At 42.8% G+C, this 26,364-nt stretch overlaps 2 protein-coding genes across 4 annotated transcripts in view; one reads left to right on the forward strand and one right to left on the reverse strand.

Annotated features, from left to right (window-relative positions):
• Positions 1-4,112, forward strand: part of dnah7 (dynein, axonemal, heavy chain 7) — a 77,030-nt gene extending 72,918 nt beyond the window's left edge. Inside the window, exons 65-66 of the mRNA XM_073474307.1 lie at positions 377-480; positions 3,780-4,112. Of these exons, the coding sequence (XP_073330408.1) occupies positions 377-480; positions 3,780-3,986 (311 nt within the window). The 3' untranslated portion in view covers positions 3,987-4,112. The remainder of the gene's footprint in view (positions 1-376; positions 481-3,779) is intronic.
• Positions 4,113-5,361: 1,249 nt separating this feature from the next.
• Positions 5,362-26,364, reverse strand: part of slc39a10 (solute carrier family 39 member 10) — a 32,176-nt gene continuing 11,173 nt past the window's right edge. For all 3 annotated transcript variants that reach the window (XM_073472998.1, XM_073473000.1, XM_073472999.1), the window contains 9 exons: positions 24,131-25,489; positions 22,558-22,735; positions 14,419-14,594; positions 12,941-13,111; positions 12,735-12,843; positions 12,353-12,661; positions 10,866-10,946; positions 8,167-8,357; positions 5,362-7,975 (listed from right to left, as the gene is read on the reverse strand). In XM_073472998.1, coding sequence (XP_073329099.1) covers positions 7,823-7,975; positions 8,167-8,357; positions 10,866-10,946; positions 12,353-12,661; positions 12,735-12,843; positions 12,941-13,111; positions 14,419-14,594; positions 22,558-22,735; positions 24,131-25,468 — 2,706 coding nt within the window. In that variant the 5' untranslated portion in view covers positions 25,469-25,489 and the 3' untranslated portion in view covers positions 5,362-7,822. The remainder of the gene's footprint in view (positions 7,976-8,166; positions 8,358-10,865; positions 10,947-12,352; positions 12,662-12,734; positions 12,844-12,940; positions 13,112-14,418; positions 14,595-22,557; positions 22,736-24,130; positions 25,490-26,364) is intronic.

A 26,364-nucleotide genomic window follows, 5' to 3' on the forward strand; every position in this document is an offset into this window, starting at 1 on the left:
CTGCTCGGAGAATCTCAGTCTAACTCTCACATAATGCCTCACCCTCAATCAGTCCCCAGCTGGAGCCTCATCACAATAACACAGCCTACAGTACACTGCCAGGCTCCAAATCTCACAGTGTGTTTGTGCATTTGGGTGTGTGTTACTGATAGTCAGCTATCTCTGAATCGCACCCTTTTTTTCCCAGCCTATTAATAGGACGGCTCACATGCTTTATGAAAAGACAGTGACAGAGCAGAGGTCCGTCCAGCTTGATTCATTAAGGTTTATGGCCCCGGAGGAGCCAGCAGACATCGTAGTCACAGGACAGAAGGTGTTTGGGGATGTTAATGTCACTGTATCGCTTCTTGTCTCTGTGCTTGTGCGTGACACTCAGGTGTGTACATCAGAGGCCTGTTCCTCGACGGCGCCCGCTGGGACAGACAGACCAAACTTCTTGCTGAGTCCTACCCCAAAGTGCTGCACGACCCCATGCCTGTGGTGAGGAGCACACTCAGCACACATACACTGTACACAGATATTAGATCAGAGCACCAAATCTCACAAATAACCTGAATTTTTCCATTGTGTTTCACTTCCTTCCTTCTTTCTGACATCGTGTTCGGGTTGCCAATTTCATTTTATTTGTTTTGTTTTGCCGTGACCACTCTGCAGCGAGTGATGTTTCAATCCGACTCTTTTCATGAGGATTGAAGTACTATTGTTTTTTTCTAAAGTCAACCTCCACCAGTCTGTGCAGTTGGGTTTCATTTTTGTGGCCATTTTTGTGTTTGCTATTTTTGATGGACATAGTCAGCAAACTGCAGGAAGACGGCGATGACGTTTCTTTTGAGCTCGATTGGTTGATTTTATGTCCAACCTACCTGAAATATAGTTGTGAAGAAAAAGACGTTAAAGGTATATTTTTGTATGTTATTCTTATATTTTGACATCCGATATAATATTTATTTGATTTTAAAAAAATGCAAATTTTCAAAACTTTAACACTGCAATCCATCGCACTGGGACTTTAGACAAACCTACTTCGAACACGGAAAAGTGTGATGAAACGATCATTCTAGTTGGAATTTCAGGTCGTAAACTCCGGTGAACAATCAGCTTTTCATCGCTGTTTTTTTTTTATGTAGCGTTTGTGTTGGGAAACCTGCCGTAACGACGACTAGTCGGCATTTTCCAACTGTGTGATACGAGCCAACTCCTCCTGTCTTTTTCAAGTGTGCTAATCTGTTAAATCAGCTGCTGTAGATGGCTGTCGAGTTTGCTGTGGGCCGTGTTTTTCCCGAGCAGATGCACTGGGATGTATTTTTATTGAAAGTCGGGCGCGCTGACTTGGAAATGTTGACTTCCGACTTGCAGGGGATTGCGGCATAAGCTCTGGGTGGATGTGTCTTGCCGAAATGCACCCTGGGAGTCGTGCTTTGGTACTTTTTTATCAAAGAACCAGATATTTTCGAATGCAGTTGTTAACCTTTCCTACTCATGATTCAACCAGGAGAGCTGTAGAAGTAGTCATATTAAACTGTCTATAGGGAAAATGAACGCTCAAAATATCTCTTCCCACAACACAACTCTGTAGCCAACAGCGGGCGCCATCTGAGTTAAGCAACAAATCTGAGATTCAGGATTTGATTTTTAAGGTCTCTCATCCGTGTTGGCTTTAAGTCAAAGTTACATTTTTTACAACTCAACTTTTAAGCCAGCGTGGATATCAAGCACGCAAAAAAAGTCCAGACTCCAGATCAGCTGCTAATCAGCTGTTCCTAAGGTCAGGAATGAACTCTGAAGCTCAGTTTTTATCCTCCGATGAATCAAGAATCCTCTGCAGGGTTTGATTTTTACAAGACTTTCAGATGTTGGTTCACTTGTATGATTTGAACTGGAATAAAAGTTGATGTAAGGTTCAAGGTTCATTTATTTGTCAAGTTCAAGTTTAAGTCTTCATCTTCCATGAGAAGTCGAGGCCGATCAGAGTTGGAATCTGTGCTTTTTTTTTACTTTGTAAAAACTTTTTAGTGAAACTACAAATATGCAGAGAGAAATGTGTGGGTTTACATCTTCTGTATTGTAGAATCGGGTTTGACTCCTCGTTATGAGCAACTATCAAGCCCCGGTGTAAGATAACTTGGCAGCGTATGGTGGAAAAAAAAAAAAAAAAAATCACTGCAGGCAACCAGGAGATAAAAAAATAGTTGCATAACATTTTCTTACATAAAGTTGGAGGGAGGAGGTTTATTGATTCTGCTCCTGTGAATCCCTCTGGGTGTCAAAACGAGACGAGAGATAATATCTGTTCACGTATCAAATTATGAAAATGGGGCAGATTCCATCATTATTCAGCCTATAAACTCCTGCGAGGCAGCAGTTTTTCTTCTTCTTTTTCATCAGAGACCAATACTGCGAGTCTCCGAGGAGAAAGCGAACAACAAGCGTCATCCTGTGGCTGCGGCTGCACCCAGGAGGATGTTCAGCGGTTTCCTTGTTCTCTGGACCTGATACTGAGCAGCAGCAGCAGCATTCAGCCTGCAGGAAGCCCGGCTCCTTCTGCTCTCTCATCCTTTTTATTAATTAACTGAGCTTGATATGGTATATGAAAGCAGACTGACAGAGTGCTGGAAACACAGCGCCGGTGGCAAAGAGCGTCGACTGATCAAGTTTTTTTTTTTTTTATTCTTTTCTCCCTCTGTTCTCTCTTCTCCACAATACATCCAGTGACTATGAATAATGCACGAGACTGAGTTTTTTAATATTCAGACATTTCAGGGCAAGTTATTAACAGAATCAGTTTTTGACAAGAGCGGAACTTAATTAAAAATGTGTTTATTATTTGTGGTGGGGGGAGGGGATCACAACAGAGGCTGGCTTTGAAATGCAAATCCTAACAGAGACGCCCGTAATGGAACCACACGAGTACTTTTCTGGCTGCGGCTCAACAAACTGTTTTTGTTTTTTCTTTTAAAGATGTTTCTTCTTTTTTTTCGAGTGGCCCAGTTTATCCCTTTTGCAAAACCAAGACTTCTTAATAGCCCAGAGGGGACTCCTGCTCGTTAACGCTATTGTTTTATAAGTTTACGTCCCCAAACTTCCAATTTGTAAGATAACGTTTGGATAAAAAAAAGTGGAGGTTCGGGTTAGTTTCCGCTGAGTTTAGCTTTCCGTCCTGACTCTTGAACCCTTAAAGGAAACGTTCACCCAAAAATGAAAACTCAGTCGTCATCTGCTCAACACGCAGACGAAACATAAAATGACTCCATACATCTCATCTGGAAGTATCCGGAAGCCCTGAGATCCCAAATTGATTTGAAAAGATGTTGTTTACACCCTCGAGTCAAGCTTGTGCATCCTCTTCAGACAGGGCGTGTGTTTTCATTTTGTAAAACGTCTCCATCCACTTCAGTTGTTTTAGGAGAATGCTGTCACGCTGTTTTGCTGCGAAGCTCCAGAAACCTGACTTTTCATCGGTTTCTGGATGCAGTACATAATGACAGAATTTTCATTTTTTGGTGAACTGCTCCTTTAAATACAATCTGATCAATTTGTTTCTTTCACAGCAGCCACGCCCATCATCATGAATTTTTCATCTAATCAACACTGTTAACTTTGTTGCATGTCAGCAGAGGCGAACACAATTTCACTGCCAGTTTAATTATTCCACTCGTCAAATGTTCTGCAGCTGCTAAATGACACCGACTGTTTGCTAAAGAAGTGAATGGAGGAAGCGAGGGCAAATGTGGCAGCCTTAAAAAATGTAATAACCACGTGGCTCCCTCTGTCTCCGTCAGATGTGGCTGAAGCCTGTCAAACGACAGGACATCCCCCAGAGGATGTGTTACCTGTCGCCCGTCTACAAGACCAGCGAGCGCCGCGGCACCCTGTCCACCACCGGCCACTCCACCAATTATGTCATCGCCATGACGCTCAACACCAACGTGCCCGCTGAACACTGGATCAGACGAGGGGTAGCGCTGCTCTGCCAGCTCAGCTCATAGTTTATTTTGTTTGACGTTTAATTAAAGGAAGAGGTTGACGAAGACACAGGCTCTCTGTTGTGTTGTACATAACAATCCAGTGAGTGTAACGCTGAGCACAAGTTCTTTGATGATGATTTAGTTGATTGTGTGTACATAACCTTAAAGGGAAAGCTCACCTCAAAATAAAGTCGTATTTTTTGTCTTACTGTTTTGTCATTAATCCGTCTAGATCTGAGTTTAAGACATATACACCTTACAGATTTCATTCTTCTGTCACTGGAGGTAATAATCCACCGAGGCTCGAGTTCCTGACAGAGCAGGGTGTCAGCATTAATGGTGTCCTCATTGTCTGAGCTATAGATTTTAAAATAGAAATACCAAACTCAAACACGGCGCCTAGTCAGACCAATGAGAGTGGCCCTGCCTGGCACGTAGGCCAAAAAGTTTACTTCCTGGGTTTAAGTCTCTCTGACTAGCCTCATCCACAAGTTCCCGCTGCACCCACTGACTTTACATTGTGGTGACGTTAATAGCTTTCCTCAGCTCCAGGAAAGGTTTACTAATAAAAAATCATTATGGATCGAATTCACAATTGATCCGAGTCATAACTGACCATGTTTGCAGTTCGAGGTGTCCCATCAACAGACGTTTCTGCTGAGTGGCTGCTGGACAAAATTGGAAGCAAAGCTGAGCAGCGACACAGTTTCCAGGTCCAAATAGTAGATTTGTGGCTGTAACGTTAGTAGACACGCGCTTCTTTCTGCACAAGAAAGAAAACAGTTCCTTCATGAAACTGCTGACGACAAGGTTTCTGGATTATCTCGAGTAACCGGGTCATGATTTCTACAGAGACATTGCTGTTGAGTTTTTTCAATTGTATTTTTTGGCTCTTTGAGCACCACATGCAGAGTTATCCAGGTCTATTATATTCAACAGAAGGCAGACATCTCTGAAACTCAGCAACTCACAAAACAAACCCGAGAAAAAGAAATGTGTCCACACATTACAGCAGCCACATTTCTGATAATTGAATTTACCAGGTTGTACTTTGTTTCAGGCTTGATTGCAGAGACCTCCATTACGCACAGCTAGTGAGTTTTGACAGCTCCTCCAGCAGCCGTGGTTGCTACAGTAACTCAGGAGCACCTTATACATCTATTTGGTTTCTGAATGTATGCGTCGTTCACTGAGCCTTCACATTTATTTAAGAGTCGACTTAGCTAAACCTGCTGATGTGGGAACAGAAAGTGAAGCAGGAGACGAGCGGAGAGCAGAGCAGCCAGAGGCAGAAGAACATTACTGATGGATGTGTTATGCTGCTGCGGTTTCGCAGCTGTACACCAGCTTGTCTCTGTAACATTATGCCAGAACCATCAGAGATCAGGAGTCCGGGAACTTTTCAGAGTTTATTTTCCTTTCGTAATGGGGAGAATGCACAGACAGGCAAACAGCGAAGATGTCACATTTTGCATTTTATATCCAGATTACTAAACAAATATACATACAACAAAGCAAAATAATCATGGACCTTCATATAACAGACAATCTTCGCCTCGTTAACAGTGAAGAAACTTTTTCTTTGGGGCATAGTGTCTTCAAGTGTCGCCAACTCTAACAGCACAGTTCTGATTTAAATTATACAAGTAATACAGGAACTTAAAAGAGAAATACTGTTTCAAAAAAAAGGAGCCAGAATCTTTTAAAAGAAACAAAAAACACAATCAAATGAATATTGTAGGAAACAACTGAATTCATGTCAAATAAGACAGAAAATGATGAACTTGGTGTTGAAAGAAAATACATTCAGGTCTCGTTAAACAGTTGCGTGCACCGTCATTAAATATGAACAAAAGATTAAATAAGAAAATGGCAGAAAAAAGAAAGATGATCAACGAGCTCTCGCAGCTGCATCGTTAGAAACACCAGGTGCACTACACCCCAAAGAATTCTTCATGATCTTCACGTAGTTCGTTCAAAAAAGTAACAAAGGCTGTCAGTATTTTAACTTTGCAGTACAAAGTATGAAAAAAAAAATTTACACTAGACACGATGTCCGTACCGTTTTTCACTCATGCTTCATGCATGATTGAGTCAGATCGATCACGCGAGTGACTGACTTGACTGATGATTTACACCCAGTTAAGACAAAGACGATGGATGTCACACAGTGACAGGATAAATGAAGCCACACACGTTTTCTGTGTGCTCCAGCAGCTGAAGCTAGGCGAGCTAGCTTAGCACGTGAGCTGCAGAACAGCCAATGGAATGTCAAGGGAGGGGGGAGGGGATAGGATGGGGTGACGATGCATGGGGCAGTATCAAGCACCAGCCACTGAAAATCCACACTCGGGCCAGTTTTGGCACGATCAGCAGTGTGATTTCTAACATATTATAACAGATTATAATCATTTTTATAGTCTTACGGTTCAATAACTCCATTATAAGTGCAGGGAATGCCGTCGTTTGAAAGCACAGTTTATCGTTCTGTTGTCTTTTGCTTGGTCTGTCTCCGATTGTCAGAAAGTTAATTAGTTAATAGTTAAGTTAATTAGTTAATTAGTTCCTTTACTGTACTTTAAACACTATTATTTAACAGGAACAAATTCGCTTTTAGCTGCTCACTGACACTACTGACGCTATAAAGACCTCCTGTATTTACAGTACGTTTAAAATAATGAGACAACTCAACCTCCTAGTGTAATTAAAAAAAAGTCCACTGCAGGCGGTGCGGTCGGACAAAAGCACCTTTAAGGAACTCAAAGAGGCACCCTAAATAAATCTAGTAAACTACAACACTTTTTTGATGATAACAAGTTTTTCTGGATTCACATTTTGAAGATGCTGATTCTTATAAAGAAAGGCCTAACAAGGATATGTCTCCTCTGGCTACAGATTGTCAAACCCTTAAAAAAAGAAAAAGATTCGTCAGACATTTGTGACATCTAGTTTCTAAACAAAAACACGGAGTGAAAACAAGTCTTAAATGCTATTTTTGGCAGCTGTGTTAGTTATCACTATGAACTAAAAAAAAATTAAATTAGACGATTAAACACAACTAAATGAAGTTGTACAAAAAAGAAATAAAAACACCGAGTCCGAGGAACATGTTTCTGTTTCGACGCGGTTTGCAGGCGAAGCGACGAGAAGCCAGCGAGGTCGATTCCCGGTGTAGCAGCTAGCTAAACTGAGCTCTGGCGGTGTGACGGTGGCGTGGAGCGGCTGCGACGCTGCTCCAGTGGCCAGGGCTTGGCACAGAGAGACACGAGACGTCTGATACACACAGCGTGATGACACTGAAAGTTGATGATGGATGCGGGGTGGAACACACGCCACAGATGTACGAGGCACGGATGATGGGACACAGCACAGAGCGGATCAGAGACGGAGCGGTGGGGTACGACGACGACGACACTCTTAACAACAGGTGATGATGCATAGGCGGCGAGCTGCTGGGCTGTGACAGCTGCGACTCTGCGTGAACACACCTCCCGCACCACCTTACTATCTACAGCTCTCTTTTTTTTTTTTTTAAATGACGGTGTTTACTGGTTCAGAGAGGAGGAGGTTTTGTGGTTGAAGTGCAGCCTCGCTCTTCTTCTCTTTGTGTCGCAGGGAGCAGACAGATTGGAGCTGACAGAGGAGAGGTGATGGAGGAGCAGAGTGTAAACATCACTGGCAGAGTCATGAGATATGCATAAGCTACCGCGGCTTGTTTGGAATGGAGGCACGGGCCATGAACGAGACTCACATCGCATGCAAGACTGGGCCGTTACATCGCAAACAAAGCATGTTAAGGCCAAGAAGAACAATATTGATACATCCAGCTTTCCCCTTCTCCCCTCTCGCGTCCTTCACTAAAAGCCAAAATCGAAAACGATTTGGTCTTCGAAGATGGCGATGAGCAGCATGATGCCGAACCCGGTCAGCATGCCCAGGTTCTGCAGGATAAAGTGTCCCAGCTGGCAGCGCTTGTGGTCCTCACTGTCCCCGTGGAGCATTTCTGGCAGCTATGAAAGAGACAAAAGTAACCGGTTGGGATCAGAAAACAGACTTTCCCTGAATTAGCATTGCAGATCTGGAGGCAAGAGAGGAGAGGTCTGAGTGCCCACGTGGGAGAGGAGACAGTGAAAGTTAAAGCTGATGTTGTTGAGGGACAATTATCACTCTGGGGCTGCTCGAGTGCCGTGTGCCAACTTACCATATCCACCAGAGCCACATAAAGGAACATGCCAGCTGTGATGGCGAAGATCCAGCTCGTGACATTGTGTGTGTACTGGCCCACAGCTGTGCCAATCAGCATGCCGACATAGGCCATGAGGGCGGACAGCAGATTGTAGACAATGGCCTGCTTCACAGACATCCCGGCTTTCAGCAGCACCGCAAAGTCACCTGTCAGCCAGAAGAGACACACACACACTCAATTACAGCTTTCCCCATCCATCCTCTTACTCTGACGCAACACACTGAGAATAATTCGCCTAAAACACTGACTTTAGGGATTTTAAATATATGTACATTTTCCATCTAATTCTATAGAGAGGCGATGTCAACGGAAGTACAGTAGTGAATGGATGAAACAAAAAAATCTCTTCCTGGAGGTGGTGACTCATCACGATGATAAAAAAGCGTCATACTCCACCTCCAGGCTAACATTTTGGTCACTCATCAACAAACTTGTGGGTGGAGGAAAGGCCATGAGTGCTGCAAACTCACTCCCACTCCAGTTTAAAAACCGAGCAGAGAGCGTCGATGGACTCGCTCCTTAATTTAATCAGACTTTTAGTTATTTAATTTACCAACGTGGAATCGACGTGATAGAAGAACTTTGCATTAAACGCGACACTTCATTTGAGGAAAGTGTCGCGTCAACGTTTTAGGCACATAGTTTTGTTTGAGTGCAGCTTCTTTGTCATGAATGATTCTGCTCACTCACAAGCTGTTTATGACAGTGACGGGTAGTAATGTGCAGCAGCAGCAGCAGCAGCAGCAGCAGCAGCAGCAGCAGCGTGTCCAGTCTCTGCTTACAGTCTGCAGAGTGACGTGCTGCCTATTAACCCCTCGCTGAGCGGCTCGGCACACGTCACGCGTTGCTCTTTTGTGATGAGGTGAACTTGCTCGAAGCAAACTCCCTCCATGCATCAGCCACCGCGATCTGTCTCGAAGCAGGTGAACTCTTTCTAAGAAATATGTCTTTAACTCCCGTCCTGATACACTTATGATTACATATGCACGCCGTAGCCTCTCTACCCTCTTCAATCATTGCCGGGCCAAATGCGGGAAGAGGCCCAAGTCTCAGCGGAAATGCCCTGGATTTGGAGAGAGAGATGAATACTGAGAAGGGGGTGGCCTACATTTCCAGCACCGTGTAACAAGCGGCCTCTTTTCCTTGCTAATTACCACAATGAATATATTACCACTTCTCTCTCATCCATCAATCAAACCCGGAGAAGAAGGCGGGGGGAGTTAAAGAGAGACAGTCCGCACACACCTCACTTAAAAGTGCCTTTTTTTTTCTCCCCCTCTCCAACTTGCTCCGGCATTTCCTGCCTCCCCGGTTCCAAACCGTCAGACACTCAGACACGCCTGCCGCCGCCTCATCTACCGCAATTAACACACCCATCACTGCCAATTAGCTTCACTCTGGGTGGTTAAAGAACCCTCATAATCATCATCTTTGCCATCCAGCTGCCAGTCGGGGGACGGCTTTTGTGTTGAAGAGGAGCTGTGAGGTGCACTCATCAAACTGCTGGGTCTGTCTGACAAGCGGCTCGACAGGGGTGAAGGCACTGCGGCAAGTGGCTCCTGAAGAACGGGCGCCGAATCAACAGGAAATGTGAAATTACACGGGGAGAGAGTGATCTTGAAAATCTTCCTCGTGCTGCAGTTAACCATCTGGAAACTGGAGTAAAAATGGCAATAAAAGGACAGAAATGTTGGATAAGATTTAAAGCTTTTAGGCATCTTGAAGCCTTGAGATACAACAGACGGAAACAGCTAAATGTTAAACATCACAGGTTTTAGTTTCAGCCTTCACACAGGCGCTTTCAACAGATTTTGCCTTTTTCTCCCTTAACAAAACAACAACAATAGCAGTCAACACAAGAGGGAGCAGGCAAGCAAACGAAGGCTATTACTCACCGCTTCACACTCTGCCGTAATTGACACTACTCTATTCATCAAGCACACAAACGAGGCATGGAAACTGCACGGTGGCAAGACACATCATTAGTACTGATCTGCTGTGGATGGCCCCATTGTCTGTCTTTTTCACCCCGCTCTCGCCACCTTTTGCTCTCACTATAAACAAACTGGCAGAGGAGAGCACTGTGGAGTAAAGCGAGAAAAGAAAAGAAAAAAAAAAAAACACTACTCTGAACGAAAATGTTCACAGTCGCCGAGTCAAACTGAATCAAAAGTGTCCTCGGAGACAACAGATCTGAATGCAAATGAACGCACCGGCAGCTGTACCGTCTTTTGAGTCTGACTCTATTGAACAATGTGTCCCAGGTACGGTACGTCATCCTCACTGACAGACGAGCCATCTCGCTGCTGTCAGACAAAAGCCATTAATCTACAAAAAAAAAGTGCATTTTGTGTGAGTGAAGACAGGAGCGATGATTATTGACACCACTGGGTTTGTAACGGGTTCCTAGGGACCGAGGGTCGTGAGACCAACTCGGATTAAAGATTCAGTTGGAGTAAGAAAAGGAGCTGTTTTGCATGAGACTGTGATTTCGACGCTGTTGACGTTGTCATTATGTGAGTAACTCTGCGAAGCCCCACACAAAGCGGCTTTGTTCGACTTGTTGAGTAAATGAAGTGTGCAGTGTCTGGCGTATAATGAGAAAATAACTTGTTTTGTTTAGTTTTTTTCACATCTCTGCGCAATCGACTTACCAAGTTCATGAGGTAATTCGTGGCAGAAAACAGCCACTGATGTGCTGATGCCTCCTGTCAGGTTCGCGCTGAACGCTGCGCCTGGAGAGAGAACAAGTTCAGGAAATGTCAAAAAAAAGGGAAACGGGAAGAAAATGTTTGACATTTTGTGAAATGTGATTGGCTAGGCACCGTGACTTCCTGCAGTCTGTTTTTCTTCTAAACCCCAAAAGTCATCCCCAGAGAAAGTCACTGCACCTGGGTGGTTATTGTCCTTTCACACTGGACAAAAAAACACCAACACCCACTAACATCTGGCTTTTGTCTTCAATGTGAGTGGGTACAATCGGCATTTACTCCCACATCAAATGCTCAGCAGAAGTCACAAGCGTTTATTTGCTCCAGCTTTGATCGTTTGTGATGGAAACACAAATCCCAGGTGGACACGCTAATTTCAGCCCCCGTCAGGCCCGATTGTCTGACGTGTGTTGAAGTTAACGATGCTGGCTTTTTACTTTTCCATCCGTTTCATCGTTCAGTTGGTGCCGACTTTGAAAGAGAGACTCAAGTAGAAGATATTTTAAAAAGTAACCACTGTAACACTGTCAGTGGCTTCTGTGTCGCTACTTTACTGTCAGCTGCCTGATCGGTGCTGCACATGTGTAATTTAAAACAGAAATGAGAGAGGTGAGACGTCTCGCTCCGTAGCTACTTTCATCATCAGCTCTGGTAAAAACGACGTGTCTAATTCAGAATGTAAAACATGTTGAATGCCTTCGGGATGTAGTCTGAGGAGGTAAATGATCTGCTGCTTTCTACCGCTTCCTATTTCTGGGCAAAAGTGGTATTAGTTTGGCACATAACTCTCCATGAAACCACAACGTGTTCAGCGTGGACAGCGTGTTAATGTGAGCTTTATAAAGTGCTGGTAGGTGGATTTTGTTACCTATGGACAGAGCCAGGCCAGCTGTTTCCCCCTTTTTACGATCTTTGTGCTAAGCTAAGCTACCTGGCGGCAGTTTTGTACTTAGCACACAGACATGAGAGTGGCGTCAGTCTTCTTCACCTAATCTAAGAGAGTATGTAAGCGCATTTATTGCTTTAACTTTTAAAGCCATTACTTTTATAAACAGACATTATTTTAATGTTAGGTAAAGGAAGTAGTGTTACAGAATCTGATCCAGTAACCATCGTAAAAATTACTTGATCAAAGCCTCTGAACTGGCAACACCGCGATTTCTGCTGATTGTTTTTATCGTGCAATTTTGTCAACAACTGGGCACCAAATCTCCGAGGAAACTGGAGGCTGACTGTTGATCCAGCTGCTTCTCTGAGGAAAACAAAAAGCGACCTGGTTGTATCCGCGACAGCCACGCCCAAAACAAAATCGCTTGGAAACTCTAGGGAGGGGTAAAGTTGTCGGTTTCTACTTTGATATTATTTGTTAGTGGAGTAACACAGGAATTCCTTGCAGCACCTCATGCAGAGGTCCTTACAGTACCTCTTACCTATAGCAAGGCCGTCGCTGAAGTTGTGCATGCCGTCGCCCATGATGACCATCCAGGCGATGCTGGCTATACCAGCGTCCTTCATCTCCTGGTCTGAGTGGCAGTTCCCACCGTGAGAGTGACCGTGGCCGTGAGAGTGTCCGTGCTTCTTGGCCTTGCGTCCGTTCTCTTTTGTGGGTGACGACTGGTCTAGTTGGGTGTTTGTGGGTGCCAGTGGAGTCTTGGTGGTGGGCGAGTCGGGCGTCTGGAGCTCCGTGAGCTGCGTGTCATTGTGACCGTTGTCGCAGGAGACGGCGGTGCTGTCGGGGTCTGGAGGAGATATGAGATGTTACGGTGACCGCCACAGAAACAAAGTGCCGTAAAGACTGTTAAGGTTTCTTACCTTCGCTGAGGGGCTTCAGGTGCAGCCACTCTGCATCTGAGCGACGATTTAACTTGTGATCTGAAAGCTTCCTGCCAATCTTGCCCTCCTCGCTCGACTTCTTCATGCCCTGTGAGCAGAGACAATTTTATGATTCCTGTCACAAGAACCAAACTGAAGGAATAAAGCAAACAGCAGCAGCTAAAGCTTGATCGTGTTTATTTTACCCTGTGGTCTTTGTAGTGCTTAAACATGCCGATACAGTGTTCGATGATGAAGAGGAGGTAGATGCCGGCCAGCGCCGTCAGCCCCTTCCACACTCCATCAAACTTTTCTACCAGGTTGGTGTCATGGCCGTCGTCAGGCTCGCCATGGGCGTGGTCGTGGTTTCCTTGAGACTGCAGACAGGGAGAGCAACAGAGGACGGCAAGAGAGAAGGATGAGAGTGAGGAAGGAGGATCGCACATTCATCAGTACATAGATTTTATTTCCTAGAGTCACACAGATCAAATCCCCGAGGCCTCGTCTGGCTGAGAGAAAGAACAGAACGAGCAGAGGATGTTTGATGATCACTGACACTTCCTGTGTGACTGCTCACAGATTGACCTGCTGTGTTCGGACAGAGGACGAGGAACTCGAAAGTGAACTGGGTCAGCAGCCACATGTGATGACATGAGTATGAACGCTGATGTTTGAAGGATGTTTTAGGTCTTAACATTTTATATTCGTTGTTCTTTTTGTTTCTGTTTGTTCTGTTTTCCTTTTTATTTCTTTGGTGTTGTTTGCTCATCTTATCTGTTGTTTTTGTTTCTATTAAATGTTTTGTCTAATTACGTTTATATTGTATTTACTTACATGTAATATTGTGATAATCATTGAGGAACCTCCTGAAACAAGGTGATACATCTCAAGAGGTTATTCCTCATGAAGAATATCTGTCCTACACTATCCAAACATTTAAAACATGTCACCTCTGCTGACCTGCTACTGGCTGGTAAACATGACTGTAATCCTTATTTTACAACACAACAGTCACTGCGCTCAGCACTAAAGAATCACACTAAGACTTGTATAAAGTTACTTTTACAGGGTTCAACAGTTATTGTTTTTTGGGTTTTTTTTCCCACAAGACAACCCAACTAAACATTGAAATATTTGGTCATGCACGTGGGTCAAAAGTCAATTTTTACTTGCCCCTTTACAAACTGTTTTACTTATTAGCGGTTATCAAATAACAACAACTAAAGTTAAGTGTCACGTTTAATCTTATCCGCTTTGATCTCAAACTTGTAAAACAAGAAAAAAAAACAATGAATAGTGGAAGTTTCATTCCACAAGACAACCCAACTAAACACTGAAATGTTTGCTTGTACATAAACATCTTTCCTAGCCACCATTTTCTTTTGATTGTAATGCAAATGTAGTTCTCAACATGTGATTTATTAGCCCGACGTGTCATTTTACTTTGGGCAAACCTTATTGTTGAACCCTGCGTTTAGCTTCTTTATAAACAGTCCTACTTTACCAAGTTTTGGCTCATAGCTCATCAGTACAGGACAATTCATTTATTTCAATTTATACATACCAACCCTGATTTTTTTTCAAGTCAAGACCACAAATTTCATAATGTAAAAGATTCTACAAAGAGGTTTCTTAATCCACCGTACACAGATCGTGCTCTGGACATCTCTTCTGGTGTACTCACATGAGGCAGTAGATGGAGGAGGGCGTCACCGCTGAGCGTGCCCACTGCCAGCGCCACCAGGAAGGTGAGCAGGAACTTGAAGCAGGATTGGTTGAGGATGGGTACGAGCACCACACCCAGCAGAGAGAGCAGGCTGATGATGGTGATGGACACGAAACCCCACAGCCAAACCCACACTGGAGAAAGAGACAAAGACAGACAGTATTATTTACTCTACATTTACTACACTGCGAGGGTTAGAAGCCACATCCACTGTTTTGGAGATGTAGTGTGACTGTTGAGCTGTGAAAAGACAGAAGAAAGGACCTGTACGGTCGGTTCAGAAGCTGTCAAAATTTCAGCCAGCTGACTACACTAACAGCCACGGCTTTACCGTCATCCTGCTCCTGACGAAAGGTATTTTTCCCATCCTGTTCACATATGATGGAAACCTCCAGAGGTTTTCAATCCGCGTGTCCTTGTGATGACACATGACGCCTAAAGCGAGAAATGTGAAGTGACATTTCGGCAGAATTTTACTCGCCTCATTTTTCATTCAAGGCCACAGACGAGACACGTGAAGCAGAAGAGGAGAAAGTCAGAAAGGTACACTATCATTTAAACTGTCAGTCCAGCTGTCAGCGCAGGACGCGTTTCAAACCTGCACAACACTGAGCGAGAAAAACTTTGTTCGTGGCGGAGGACAAAGTCTTTAATGTTGTATGAAATTCAATGTCACACAACAGCTGGTGGTGTGTTTGCTAAAGCGACGCCAGGTCCTTCACTGCTGACATTCAGCTGTAGGACGTCTATTGACTAAAACGCAGTGTGCATGTAATGCACATCTTCCAGGCTGTTGAGTGCATTCAGTGAGGCATTCAAGGAATGCTCCAGAAATACAGCACAGAAAGGTGAAGCACATGTCACTTCCTCACAGATTTAGCAGGTTATCTTGGTCAGGGGTTCCCAAACTTTTTCATGTCAAGTACGTCCACAACAGACACTCAATCTGAGAGGATTTTGCCTTTAGGAATCTCCTCAAGGTTATTCTATATTTTTGTGTTTAAGATAATAATAAAAAAAAAAAAGTCTTCATAGGCAAATGATGATCACTCTAAATTGCAATTGATAAAAAAGGCCAACCCTAGTTCCCGTTGATCAAAAAACAATTAGTTCCCAAATATTTTGATTATAGTTTATTCGTTTACGTCGTTTTTCAGGCAAAACACCCAATATATCTAGTCATATTACAAACTATAGGGCACTGATGAAGCTTAATTCATATAAACATAGAAGCAAAGATGCCACCGAGCCAGAAGGAAAAATGACTAATAACAGTAAAATCACAGTGGCAGACACACTTCCTCTCCTCCTCTAATCGGCCCCAGGTGGTGTCTCTTCTGAAGAGATGATCTGAAACATGTCTTTTGCCTGACAGAGCGGTCTTTAGAGAGACTGAATCAAGCTGTTACTGTCCCATTACCCAGCTGTAGGATTGAAAAACATTCCAAAAAAAGTCTGTCCCCCGGCAGCCGACTCTCCATCCAGAAAACAGGAGGCTGGAGTTCCTCCGGCGGGAAATGTTTTCACTGAAGAGGAAGGCCCTGATGCTTAAGAGCTGATTATGCAGCCACTTGGCATTATTAGCTTTTGGGGAAGCTTTCTACCCAAACCCTGACTCTTGCTGCAGGTTTACACGCACCCTCAAAGAATCTGAGACATTCGGGGTTTTAATGACGGTGCTCATCACTGCTAAATTTCCCATAGGTGTTAAAGAAGTGTTTCACCACTGGGAAGATGGTCTTTTCATAAAACTGGACTGTCTAAAAAAAAAAAAAAAGTATTTCAACTGCATAGAGTGGTGCTACCGGCTCAAGAAAACAGAAAAAGAGCTGTGGTGTTTCGTTTTGCTGAACAGGTAGAAAACCTACAAACCAGGCCAATAAACCATCCTGATCATGGGTGACATACTGCGAGCTGGATGGTGCTCGGTTTGGCTCGTGATTTTATCTAATCTTATGTGTGTGCAAATACAATAAAATAAATAAGTAAAATATTATCTAACATATATTTAAGTTGGTATTAACCAATATGTGATGTTGACGGTTAATAAATCATCATATGTTTGTAAATCTTGTTGTTTTTGCATTTATTTTGGACACTAATGCTCTAATACTCTTTGAATAATGTGTAATGTAGTAAGAGTGTTTTTCTGTCGCAGAATCAATATCTAATAAAGAGAAACCTCTGATAGGCGTTCGTAACACTGATGAAAATGTGGGTCCATGAAGTGTGTCTCTATTTGTTTCACTTAGTTACCTCACTGAAAAATAATCAAAATCTCAAGAAGCTGAATTCACTTGATAAAAAGGTACACTGTGAAGAGTCTCATCATTAGACAGGACAAACTGGGCGGACTGAATTCATTCTCTCACCACTGATGAAAATGTCTTTAATCACCCTCACCTTCTCCTTTTATTGTTACCACCATTTCCAATGTGCCTTACAGAAATAAAGGTGCTCCAGCTGACTGCTTTCTTATTTGTCTCTTCAAGCGGAACATGGTGTAACCCTGAGAGGCGACTGTATATCAGGCCGACAGTACTTTTACTGCAGGTCCTTCACACTCACGCAGCTCATCTACTTCTCTATCTCATTACCCTTATGCAGTTTTTTGTGTGTGTGTGTGTATGTGTGTGGAGACGTGGAGACGTCGAGGTGTGCGGGGGGTTGCGGCGGGGCGACGGAAAGTGTAGATAGGGGAAGAGAACAGACGAGAAGGAGACCCACTGGTCTGTGTCTTCTCTCCAATTACGCATCTCCTGTGAGCCATGGCTCAGAAAAATGGCCCAGGGTATTGCTCGGGCTCTCCTAATTGGCACAGTGCAAAAAGAGAAGGGAGTGGGGACCAGAGAGAAACCAACTGCAAATTTTCTGAGCTCCCCCACAGATGCCGGCAGGAGGTAAATGAGAGGTAGTGTCGTGGCGTGTGGCGATGCCTATGGTTGAGTCTTGGTACGCCATTACAGACAGTCTAGCGCCTCTAGTTTTGCACTAATGAGGAGCCATTCTTGCCCTTTTGACTTGTTCGTGCTGTCTTCCTCGGTGTCATTACCATTTTTATGAGTGTTTTCAGTGGTGGCACTCTGCCGCCTGAGGCACACGTGATACAGGTGTCTCCAGAGGGGAGTGTGTGTTTAATAATTAAAGATTTAAGAGGGCGCACAGTTTGGGAATTCCTCCAATCTCATGGTTGAACTTCAGTGCTGCTTTGACAGTGTTATTCCATGCTGAAGTTCACGAAAGCGGCGATAACTTCAGCTTTTCATTAAAATGGCACTTGTTACCTCTAATTAAAAGTAAATCCAGGTTTTGCAGAACATCCTCTGACCCCACACTTGCCACGTTGTCTGTTGTTTACAGTGACAGCTCCCAGACCTCTTTGCCTACTTTGCATAACTTAACTGAAAACTAAAATCTGATCCCGCTGCAGGTAACATGAGGACAAATTAATTTACCAGGTGAAAATGCAGCGTGATCAGATTGATTATCATGCGGTGCTCACGCTGCATTTTCTATTCCTAGAGATTTACATTTACATTACCCACTAATGCACACACACAGAACCATAACGGCTAAAAAAGCAGCCTTTTCTGTAGTTTTATTACTGGTCCGGGTTTGATTTGTAGCAATATTTTATGGCTTTATTTCATGACCTGTAACTCATTAACTTTAAAGCACTGTGATTTTATGATTTGCATTCTCATAAACCTCGAAAAAACAGTGAGCTCCCAGAGCAGGGCTTAACATTGACCTTCATTTTTTATAGCTGATCTTTCAGCCTCTTTCTGGGTTTCTTCCTTTCTGTATTTAATTACTTCGGGGATCTGGAACACAAGCTGAAAGAAGAGAAATGAAGACAAAAGGTGATCTGAAGAACATAAGTGAGATGAGTCCACAAAAAGAGTATTTTTTGTGGGTTTTTTTTTTACCAAATTGACAGCACATAATAGGACCACTCGTTTGGTGCCATGGCAACCAAAATTAGTTAATAACGAGGGCGCACACTGGCACAAACACAAATCATCCTACATTCATCATAAGTGCTGCAGGTAGGTGAGTGAACGATCCTGATTTGGAGCATCAATCGCATGATGTGGTGGTGGTTGTGTGATATGGTGACTTGGCCGCCTATTCCTTCAAACTTTCTCACAGTAAATATGCCAAAAAAAATAAATTATCTCTTCCTGGGTGGCTCAAAGCACTCTTCATGCCAGATTGACTTTCCCACAAAATATTCAGCTCTCTTAATACATTCATTGCCCATCAACTCCCACTGATGGCCATTAGTTATGCATACGCTCACTGGAGACGAGTGATTGACTGATAGAATTAATCAATTAAGGATTTATGCTAAATACTTTCTGCATCCACAATCACGTCTAAAAATAACCAATGTATCTTTCCATTCATTAAATGGATGATAACTGGCATAAGCCCTCTTCTTAAGCTAGGCGTAAGAAGTGTAATGAGTTAAGACGTCGTTATGTTTGAACTGAGCCTTTTTTGTACTGGTTTTTATTCACCTACATCTCCAGGTGGATAAATTTAACTGCAGTTAACCTGACAAAAGTGGATTTTTAAAGGTTAAATCTATTACATTTAGAAGTCTAATATAGCAGCACTTAACTATTTGCTATACTAAGATATATTGTAGTAATCACTGTCCTTGAAAGCAGCACATTCATGTTAGTGTGTGTGTGTCCTCTGTCCTCCTTATGTCCTTTTTTGCTGGCCTGGAAAGAAACTTTCTCATACAGCTAAACAGTACACTAAAATATGTCTTTGGTAATGCAGTAACAGAGTATAGATTCATATTTGATCAGCACCGCCTAGTTTGACGTACGATCTGAGATACATGAGCCTCCGTTTCAAGGCAGGACATAAAGTGGCAGCCGACTCGTCATAAACATTCTCGTCTGAGAGCTTGACCGCAAACTAAAATATGGTTCTGAAAACATTTCAAGTGGGATAAACCCTTTGTAGTAACATAATCTTGATGCATATTTGATCAGCAATGCACAATTGTACAGTTCGGTCTGACTTTTATGAATAGTGTGCATTCAGATGCAGCTTTTCATATATATTTTTTACAACTTTTTTGAATAAACGATGTGTGCATTTATTTTGGTTTGCGATTGAGGCACTCTGGCGCAATATTTAGCATGAGTGATGACAGAGAAGGTTAGGAGCAACAAAAAGCTGTCATTTTCAAGTACAGCCACACAAGCACCCGTTATCTACATGAGCTTCAAATAACTATTTATGCTTCTAACACATGCAGAAAGTGAGCAAAACAACTCTAAACTATATTATTAACGTGGCTGCAGAAGAGCAGTCAGGCTCCACTTCTTAAACGTTGATGTAACATGGAGCCTTCACATCAAAAACAGACTTTGCTTATCCCGTGCAAATTTCTAATTCACATGAGGTTCCCATTTAGAAGCACATTTTGTAATGTATTTTGTATGTATATGTAGCTACACTACAACATTATACCTGGCCATGAAAAAGTTTAAACATTTAAAGCTAAAATAAAGTTTAAAAAATGCTTGAAAATTCAAAACTATTATAACCATGCACTGTAACTATCAATTGAGCCATGAGTAAGCCATTTAGTTACAGAGTGCTCCTGCAGAGCTGCAAAGTAGTGTAGTGTAGAAGTGTACAATATGAAAAAGAAGCAATGTCCTGGAAAATGGCACGTGGGGTTTTAACAACCCTTTCTGAGTCTAAAGAAAAGTTAAACACGTTATTGCACCTATATAAGTCTGTGGCAGTGTGGTTGCAGACTTGGCAAAGTGTTAATAAGATCAAAGAGCATCAATAAAAGAAGAAAAAACACGTCTCTGATAGTGCTAATTCTCAAACGTCTCCACGGCGGCTGTCTTAAAGCCGTTAGATCTTATGCTTTCCTCATCTCTAAAGAAAAGTTAATTAAGCGATGGTGTTGCAGAAACACAAGAAGCTTGAGGTTAGTCAGCCACAGCATATTCACTGGATCTGAGGGTCTCGGCTCTCAAATTACTTCAAGAAACTTGCACTGACTTTCAACACTCTGTTTAAACTAATGTCAGTGTTGAAATAACGCTCTGGTGAGTGTTCACTGCTGCTCCGGAAGGCAGAAAATGAGAAGAAAAAACTGCCCTATCAATGAAATGAAAATGAGAAGATGGGGCAAAGATTGGTGGGTATACCCAGGGGATGATGGTTATTACTCCTGGATCACTTCAATTATCATCACTATAAAATATGGCTTAATTAGGTCAAATAAACATTACATTATGCAGGCTTGACGCTCCTCCCCAAGAGAGGAGCTTCAGGTTATAGATCCTGATAGCATCACATTATAAACCCCAATGGTTTCACTTATGACGATAGCGGTTTCCTCTGGCTGATGGCACCAGATACACTGACAGTTGACTTTTATTTCTTTCATAGACAAAATTCTTATCCTGTCACTCTATACAGGATGCTGCTGCTCTAACACCAGTTCTTTCCTGTTGTTTTTCATTTGCTGTTCTAGCACCAGTTGTTTCCTGTTGTTTTTGATTTGTATTCATGGGTTCTGACTACGAAACAATGATCTACCAAATGTGATTATGTACTGACGGGTGTTGAAGGTTCTGTTACTTGATTTATTGTACAAATAAAGTTCATTTTGACTCAGTTTGAACCAAATATTAGTATGAAGCCTGCACAACTTTCCAAGACTGAAAAAAGGCAATATTAAAGCCAGGGGTACCCAAAAATTTTCCCTTGGACGGCCAAAAACTGAAAATTAAAAGGTGAGCGACGGGCGACTGTATTGTTTTGTTAAGACAAAGTTTCCTAAACTAAGGGAACCGAAAAGTTCCCTAAATTACTCGAATGTGTGTGCAACGTGTCACTTTACCTGCAGGGCCCAGATTATAAAAAATAATAAATAATTAGGGATCCGACAAATTTAAAGAGCATTTTTACTCACAAAAAAGGAAATCAGCATAAACTGTGGTTTATATTATCATTCCTTTTTTTAATGAAACTGCCAATAGACAAGTTTTTGCTTTCACTGATCATTATGAAGTGATGTTGATTGCACAATGTAATGGTTACAGAATAATGACACAAACTTTGTTTAAATTGGTTCCGTATAAACCTCGCTCGCGGGCCAAACTGAACCTTATGCCGTCCAACTTTAGGCAGCCCTGATCTAAGCATTGTATTTGTGTTGCTTTGTTCAGGAGGGGGGTATTGATCTTTAAAAGCCATATGGAGCGTAAAAAATCTGAAATCTCCTGTACATCAGGATGTCGTTCAGCAGTGACAGAGCAGGCAGCCCAGCTAGTGTTTGCTTCCACAGTCAAGTCAAGTGTGGAACAAAATAAAACAAAACTCGGCAGAAACATCAGAAGACAAGTTAACTGAGAGCGTGACGATGCTGGCATGCTGTTACTACAATTTCTAACTATGAACCACTTCTTTTGTCAGGGTATTAGATTCATGCAGAACAATGGTTAGGTAAAGAGCAGCAGGCACTTTCTGCACCTCAAATACCTGACATACATTTTTACATGTACAAAATATTCAGTTTTTTTCTTTTATTCTGAAAAAGACAATATTCCTACTAAGCTATTTATATGGCTAATGAAAATGAATATTCATTCCCATTTACATGCAACCATGTCTCATGGTCTCAACATGTTGTTTATCTCATCAAAATATGGAAAAATGGCACCGTAGCTTCTAAATTGGTGGTGGAGTAGCTTATATATATTTGTGTATATCCAGAAACCTGTTAATATCCGATTTTGATGAGTAAATAAATGAGGATTTTTGTTCAGGGAGAGTGCCTCTCTACCGCATGACAACGCACAGAGCTGACTGTAGGCAAGAGGTCATGTGACGCAAACTGAAACACATATCCAGACGGACATAAAGTCGGCTGCTCACAACCTTATTTGGCTCTGGAGTAAAACCCTGATTGAGGTCTCATGTACTACAGCCTGGGCTCTTGGCAGTGTGGAGGTTGACACTAGCTAAAATGATTGTTTGCTTCTCTTCACATTACAAGTCTTTTGAGTCAAAATGGACCGGATCAATAAGATACTTGGTTCTTACCGGAACTGACTTCTGGCAAGGCTTCCTGCTCCACATCCATCTGGTGGTAATGGCGGATGCAGACACGACTATCTATCTGGTAGAGCAGAGCAGGACACAGGTAGACGAACTGGCTGGGGGAGATGGGGGCATCGGGATTCAGGCCGTAGTAGCTGAGGAGCTGAGTCAGGTTCAAACACTGGAAGGAGACAGAGAACATACAATATGAGGGGACTCTAAACTTGACTTTTCCTCCGTGTAAATACTTCTTCTTTCTTGCAGCCACATTTTAACACTGCATGAGTGGAGTGTTTGATTCTCGTTAGACAGATTTTGTATCTAGTTATCAAGTTATCACTTGTACAGTTCAGGATATTTTGACACTTACAGTATTGATTAATAAACTCCTCGCTCTCTAAGAAAAGCCAACGATTTCCTGGTGTTTTGGTTGAAAGAACAACATCCACTGAAGTGATGTGTCAGAGGGGACCAGAAAGACTCTAAAAATACTTCAATAGTGACAGCATTATAAAAAGCTAATTTTTATGAAACCCAACACATTAAAAATAACTTTGTAAGCACAAATAGTAACAAGAAAGAATCTCCACAATTTTGTGTACGTGAACAAACTTCTTCTACATTCGACCACAACGGAAGCTGATACTGGATAGGCACTGAGCAGGAACATGAGGAAGATGTTTGGAGTTGGAGATAAATGCTTGGTTAAAAATGAATACAATCAAAGCTGTGAGATGGCTACTGTGATCTAACTGAGGTTGTACGCCCAGCCAAAGCACATTATTTCATCCTGTTGTTAATCATCAGGGCCTAATGAACAGAGATTTCACACTAATTTATTTGTGGTCTATTTTTTTTTTCCACATTCACATCGTCATTACCATTTAATCATGAAATAAAGGCCATCAACAAATACCCATCGGCAAAATTTTCACTTCAAAATTAAGACAGAAACTGCTCCAGGGCAACAAGTTAGTATAACAAAGAAAAAAAAAAGTGTATTTATGGGAATAATGAGGTCGCTAAGAAAAATTAATGAGCAGTCATTGTAGAACTGCTCAGGTCATCAGCAGGACAGTTGTTGCATCACTTAACAGAGGTGCCGTCTGTACGAAGTGGCCCGATATCAAATTCATACTCTCAACAAACATGGAGCAGCATAAAAGTAAAATAACTGCCAACTGCTGTTAACCTTTAGCCAGTAAGCTCAGTTAACCATGAAGCTAGTGATTGTACTAGCTGCCTCTGCCTAGACTGGGAGCTCAGGGCACTGGGGGACGTCTGAGGTACAAAGTAGCTATGTGCTAGCTGGTTAGCATGCTTACTTCAATAGATTTAAGACAGAACTTCTCAAATATATCTGCAACACACAGCATAGATGTCATAGATGTCAGAACTGTGATTTCTTCACATTCTGTTTATAATCATTTTTTAATGCTTTAAACTAAAATATTAATACAGTATATTTCAGATGTTTTCAACTGCAGATAACTGCCAGTGTTAACTAAAACATAACTTCGGGAAAGTGGCGCTTCTCAAAGCAGACATCAGACTGTGAGTTCAGACAAAGTCCTACCTCTTCGTGCTGATGAGCCAATCCTCCTGGATGGCCAGGCGCGGCTTGGGCTCGCAAAGTGGGAGTGGCAGGCCCTTCTGGTGCTTCTCTTTTATGTTTATGAGAATGGCTGTGATCGTGATCGTGATCGTGATCGTGATCATGACTGTGTGCATGCTCATGGTCATCAGACAGAGGTGTGAGAGGAGAAGTCGTTCTGTTTCGTCCTCTTTGTCCTCGGATCCTGCCAGCCTTTCTCTGCTTCTTGAGCCGACTCTCTGTGGTGGCAGGAGAGGACGGTGGCTCCTGAGGGACTCGGGACGGCTCCAACTGGGGAGAGGGCTGCTGGGCTGGGTTGATGGGAGGAATACCTGTGACCGCCTGCACTTCATGGACATGATTGTGTCCGTGATCACTGTGGTCGTGATCACTGTGTCCGTGATCACTGTGGTCGTGATCACTGTGGTCGTGATCACTGTGTCCGTGATCACTGTGGTCATGATCACTGTGGTCGTGATCACTGTGTCCGTGATCACTGTGGTCGTGATCACTGTGTCCGTGATCACTGTGGTCGTGATCATCGTGAGGTTGAGCAGGCGGGTCCTTACTGTTAGAGTGAACCTGTACCTGATCATGTTTGTGCTCTTTGTCATGTGCGTGATCATGATCATGTGTGTCCTGCACATGTCCATCAGAATGTTTATGGTCACTATCCTCTACTTTGGCGTGATCATGATCTTCTGCGTCATGATCATGATTGTGGTCATGGTCATGGTCATGTTCATGTCCTGTAGATGCACCAGCAGCTGGACTGACAGCAGTAGTCTGGTTGCACGGTGTGGGAGCTTCTTCTTTGTGTGGATGCTTGTGGTGCGGATGATCATGCCCATGCCCATGCCCGTGACCCTGGCTATGGCTTTTGTTGGTGGATGAATGTGAATGAAGGCCCTCCTGCACATCAAGCAGGTCGAGGTGAGCTACATGATCATGGCCCAGATCCTCATGATCCACATCTACCACCTTCACTTCGCCCAGACCCAAGCTGTACAGCAGACTCTGAAATCCCTGGAAATCCAGGCGGCCTTTCTGGCCATAGCGCTTGAACAGCTCGTGGATGTAGTAGCGCTGCTCCTCCTCTAGATAGTGCCCTTGAGTACTGTTGGAGTCCGGAGACAAAGTGGCTCCTTTCACGTACGGAGCCTCAGAAATCTGCAGGTCGCTGTGGGTGTGGTTGTGGTCGGTATGGTGGTGTCCACCGTGCTGATGGCTGTGCCCTTCTCCATGGCAGTGGTTGCACTGATGGAAGAGGAAGGTGAGCACACACAGGAAACAGAACTTGGTGTGCACCTGGACTCGCATTGTCCCCTCACTTCTGGTCCCCTGCCAAAACAAGAAAGTAACAGATTCAGAGTTGGATCCCTTTTTGTTCTCAAACTATTACATTTCGCAACATTTATCTTGGTGGGAAAGATGTTAGTAGCCAATATTTCAATAATTGTTGTGATTTATTCAGTGGTATTCAATTTTGACAGTCAGAAAAAACAGTTAGAAAAAAACAGCTTAAGCAACAAAGTAAACATGTGTTCTCGAGTTTGTGTTCCTGATTATCGCTCCAGTAAATAAAAAATGATCATTTACAAATGTTTTATAAATGAAAGCAGGTTTTTGGAGGATTGTTGTCCTGGATGTCACAGTCACATTCTAAGGCAGATGTGTCTTGCTCCATATCTCTGCACCCAGTTTTAAGATCACAATGGCAAAAGACTGAGGTGACTGTGTTACTTTTTGATGGGCAACAATGACAACAGCAACTCCGACTTTATATCAGGTTTGGTGTGTTAAGTAAAATGTCTGTTTTATCAACTGATTGCTCAAAATGCTCTGCTGCCTAGAATATCAGCATATGGAGTTAGACTGAATTCTCACAATATCTATATTTATCATACATTGAACACAAAATCAGTATTTCATATTTAAATATCGCGCTATCATCACACCCCTAATTCAGACGGCAGAACAGAATAACATAATGATTTAAATGATTATATCATCTCAGATTCTACTTAAAGTCAAGAAACAACAATAGTGAAAGGACCCTAAGTGAAATTTATGTAAATAATGTAACAGCATATTCTCACACATCCACAACTAAAATGAGTTGTAGTAAACTCACAATTATCATGGGATAACAGACAAGAGGCAGCGTGGTTACCCTAAAGAGATCAGATTAATGACTCCCTGTGTTGTTAATTAAA

This window comes from Pagrus major, chromosome 9 (assembly GCF_040436345.1).
Source record: "Pagrus major chromosome 9, Pma_NU_1.0".
In the NCBI taxonomy this organism is placed as follows: Eukaryota; Metazoa; Chordata; class Actinopteri; order Spariformes; family Sparidae; genus Pagrus; species Pagrus major.